This window comes from Ranitomeya imitator, chromosome 1 (assembly GCF_032444005.1).
Source record: "Ranitomeya imitator isolate aRanImi1 chromosome 1, aRanImi1.pri, whole genome shotgun sequence".
Lineage (NCBI taxonomy): Eukaryota > Metazoa > Chordata > Amphibia > Anura > Dendrobatidae > Ranitomeya > Ranitomeya imitator.
Genome location: NC_091282.1, coordinates 355,935,587 through 355,940,201, shown reverse-complemented (window position 1 = coordinate 355,940,201; position 4,615 = coordinate 355,935,587). Strand labels below are relative to the sequence as shown.

Below are 4,615 nucleotides of genomic sequence, written 5' to 3'. Positions count from 1 at the left end.
GCAAGTCATGTCGCAGAAATTTTATTAATATAATGAAGTACAATATGTCTCGAAAAAGACAGTTTCAGAATCAATGAGATGCATTATAGCAATCCAGAGTTATTACTACATAAAATGACACTGGTTAAAATCGTACAATATGGCCTTGTCATGAAGGTGCATACAAAATTGGTAGTTGAAGGGTTTAATACTATGAAAAGTTTTTGAAAATTGGAGTTTTCTTTGAAATAGTAAAAAATTGTAATCTACCATTATGTAACATTTCTTGTTGTTGAACATAAAAAATAACTGAATGCACTTGGAAGCAATGAGTATTCCAATGTGTGCCCCCAAAATAGCTCATAGTCAACTGATGAAAATCCCAGGTGGCAATTTAGTGGCTAGAGTAAAGAGATGTGATTTTTGTGCAGCTATAAGAGATGGATTACATACAAGTAAAGATAATAGGCTTATCTAAACAATGATGCCAAACTTTTTGCCTCTACTAATCACATATGGTAGGAAGGATACATTTATAATTTTACAAATGCTCTAGGTGAAGAAAGATTTAAGAATAACAAAAGCAGGAAAATTGCAAGTGTAACCATCTTTGCACGGATCAAGACATGCTATTACAATTAAGAATGTTCCTTTCCTTCTCTTTGCTAACCAGTAAGCATAGATGAGCATCTAGCCAATAATAATTGCACTATGGAGAACATTTTTAATATGATGTTTCTGAAAATGAGAAAAACGCATGCTATGCTTCTATACATAGAACGTCAACCGAATAAGAGGTGAAGAACTGAAGAACTATTATGCTTAAGTCATGTAATAACACTGATATTTGCAGCTCAATGGTCAGTTTATATTGAGAGTCTCATATTCTTCTCAATTAAACATTTTATTAATGTGTGCTGGATTTTCAGAGTTTAATAAGCTGTCTTTTCACTCTGCACGTTTAATTTCTACTGCTTTTAATTAATGATGAAACTAATGACTACTGAAGGATATTATTGAGCTATGTGCTATAAAACTTGCAACTTAACATAAGAACATTGCAAAATTGTAACTAGTCTGACCCTAGTCTTGTATTTCTTTATCTAAGTTCTCTAGCATACGCAGAGTTGTGCATTAGTGTCTCCCTGGCATTGAGAACCCAGGACACATATCACACCAGCATCTTTTCAGGTAAACATCTGGACATATTTCAATACTCAAGTATCAATATATTAATGATTCATAACTACAGTCAGTGACCAAATTAATATTCCTCCCATTTAATTCATAAAAACACTTGGCTTTATAGAATTGTGTCCCTCTTAGGCTGCCGTCACACTAGCAGTATTTGGTCAGTATTTGACATCAGTATCTGTAAGCCAAAACCAGGAGAGGAACAATCAGAGGAAAAGTATAATAGAAACATATGCACCACTTCTGCATTTATCACCCACTCCTGGTTTTGGCTTACACATACTGATGTAAAATACAGACCAAATACTGTTAGTGTGACGGCAGCCTTAATGGTTTCTTAAAGCTGCCATCTTGAGCGTCTCCTTGTCAGTCCTTCAGAGTTTGGGATTTAAAACACGAAGGAAGTCAATTTGCTTTTTTTATATCACGCAGGCCCAGCATGCTCTCTATTGAACATATCAGTAGCTTAAATGCAACACATTTTATTTTGCTTGGCTTCCAAGTTAGTCCAGGAGTTAAAACGCTACTTGCAGTAATTTTTTCTGTTGCTTATATATTCACAATTTTGGAAAATGTAGCAATCATTGTCATTTCAACGTGGGATCCAAAGCTTCACAAGCCCATGTACTTTTTTCTTAACAAGTTATCATGGTTGGAAACAGTTTATGTCTCTGTCACTGTACCAAAAATGTTAAGTGGTCTTTCAACAGGGAATAATATCATTTTATCTCTATATGATTGCATAATGCAATTATACTTCTTTCTTTCTATTGGGTGTTCGGAATGCTTCTTGCTGGCTGCTATGGCCTATGACAGATATCTTGCCATTTGTAACCCTTTACTTTATAACAGTATTATGACCAGCCAGATGTGTTGGATTCTTACTTTGGGTAGTTTGTTTTTAGGATTCTTGGCCTGCTCATTCTCTATAGGTTTGATTACACAGCTTAACTTTTGCGGATCCAATATAATTAACCATTACTTATGTGATATTTCACCAGTCATTCACCTCTCTTGCGATGACATTTCCATTGTAGAGATGGTTGATTTCATAACTGCGTTGTTAGTGTTGATTAGTTCATTAATCCTCATAATAATATCTTATGTCTATATAATTTCCTCTATAAAGAATATTCCTTCTGATCGAAGATGGACAAAAGCCTTCTCCACTTGTGCTTCCCATTTGACAGTGGTAGTTTTATTTTTTGGCACCACTATATTTATGTATGCAAGACCTCAAGCCATTGACTCATTTAATTCCAACAAGTTTCTGTCTGTTTTATACTCTTTTTTTATTCCCATGCTAAATCCAATGATTTACACTTTAAGGAACAGTGATATGAAGAAAAGTTTGTCTGCAATGTTTAAATGTAATGCTGTTAAAAGTAAAAATTGGATCAAATAAACACAATTATATAAAATATTTGGGTAATTTGTTTTTAGGATTCTTAGCCTGCTCATTCTCTGTAGGTTTGATAACACATTTTAAGTATGTTTCAAGTAAAAGTTGAATGAAATTAAAACAATTATACAAAATATTGTATATCAATTACTGTTTTTTAAAAAAACATTTTTAATGGTCTATCATAAGAATAGGCTGTTGGGGTGGGGGATCACAAAAAAAGTCCAAGAATCCGGCACTCAGTTTAGAGGATTTATTTACAGCGTGAATATAGTGTGCAAAATGTTTCGGTCATTGGACCTTAGGAGTACTAATTGCGAAGATGGTTTGTTAGAGTGGGGGTGAGGACTCAGCTCTCTGGTCCTCCACGATCAGTAGATCTATGTGTGTTGCTGTGGTCAATGTCAAAACACGTTAATTGTATTCCCTAAATTAAAAGGGCTCCATATATTCAGAGAAACATGTTTCCAATTATAATTCACAATAATATTATTCATAATAAATATGTCATCCCAGTCTACAAATCATCCTTCACTGTGGCTCTTTTTATGCAAAGCTGGTCAATTCACCAAAGTGACCAAAAGAAAACATACTGTTCCAAAATAGTACTTTATAATAAAGTATTATTTTTCTTTTTTAGTGCTAAATATATTACTGTATAAGAGTGCTAATGCTTAAGCTGTAAAGAAACACCCCCCAAAAAATGATGTGGATAGACAAATAATGATAAATAAAATATTAGAAGACTCAATGCTTCATAATATTAGGTCTACTGGGGAGTTTGATATTGAAGAGGAGGTTTTTGGTCACTTGAAGTCCAATGAATGACATTGAGCTATAAAAGGCATGGTTTTATAGGTTAGAGTGCAGGATCATTGGTAGACTAACTGGAATCACATCTTCTGGATCTTAATACATTTCCTAATAATTGACGTGATTGGTTATTTTCTAAAATCACTTTTTTATTAATTACCTTTCCTTACTATTACAGGAAATTAAGCAGAAACATTCTCAAAAGTTATGCTAGAAAGAATGTTAAAGAGTAGAGGCTCAAATAATGCAAGCTACAAAGCACATCTACTGGAGTTTCTGTTTTTATTTAATTTTTTTTCATTTGATTTCATTTTTTTGTGGATTAATGAACTTTATAACTCATTTTTAAGCATGTTTTAACATTTAAAATAACACTATAAAATGCAGTATGTATGGTATATGTATTTACTAGTTCTCTTTTAATATATTAATTATATACAAATATGTACTGCTGCCCAGTCTATATAAATTTGCTTCTTGCTTTTGTCACAGACAAAGCTAGTTTAACTAAAACTAAAGCTAGGTTTGATTTGGACATCATGTGGACTTTTTATTAATAACTATATACTGTACATGCTATTTATATATGTATCTGTGGGTATGAATAAATCTTACATTTAAACCTTTGTAACTGGTTGGATGGATTGGCCTATATCCTCCTGCAGAACTTACATCTAGAGGAAGAACCCTTTTTTTCCATAATTCTAAATATTTAGGAGCTAGCGAAGTCTGAAGTAAGTCAAGATGTGAAACTTTATAAAGTAAGTATCTTGTAGTTTAATAAGGAAGGTCACCTGGAAGTTCAACTCAGTCACTTCAACTATCTGGTTGATTAAGTATATTAGATTTTTAACTGAAAAAAAATTAACTGGAGAATAAGTTGGTATGCATGCAAAATAGGAGCATGTTCACACTGGCCATTAAGCAGACAAAACATGAGACAGAAACAAAATTAACATATACTCTGCTGTAAGTGAATAAGTAAATGCAACCGGTCCTACTCGGTCCTTATTCACATTGACATCACTTTGACACATGGTTAGGTTTGTAATACTATATTATAGGACCATCCCGATTTGGTACACCTTGACCTTGGTGAGATGTCTTTGAAGCATTTTTTTTAATCAAAAACACTGTTAACTAAGGACCCATTTTTATTTATATGCACTATTGCTTTTACTTATTTACTTACAAAAGGGTATATGTTAACTTTCTCTCTGTGTTAGG

General features: G+C 33.0%; 1 protein-coding gene across 1 annotated transcript; it reads left to right on the top strand.

The window, feature by feature from the left end:
• The first annotated feature begins 1,612 nt into the window (after positions 1 to 1,612).
• On the top strand, positions 1,613 to 2,611 carry LOC138665576 (olfactory receptor 6B1-like). The gene has a single exon (XM_069753219.1). The coding sequence runs from the start codon at positions 1,613 to 1,615 to the stop codon at positions 2,576 to 2,578; it is 966 nt and encodes a 321-aa protein (XP_069609320.1). The 3' UTR covers positions 2,579 to 2,611.
• The last annotated feature ends 2,004 nt before the right edge of the window (positions 2,612 to 4,615 follow it).

Bases quoted from the DNA above. Each gene is read 5' to 3' on its own strand.
- LOC138665576 (XM_069753219.1), top strand. From the start codon at position 1,613: ATGCTCTCTATTGAACATATCAGTAGCTTAAATGCAACACATTTTATT.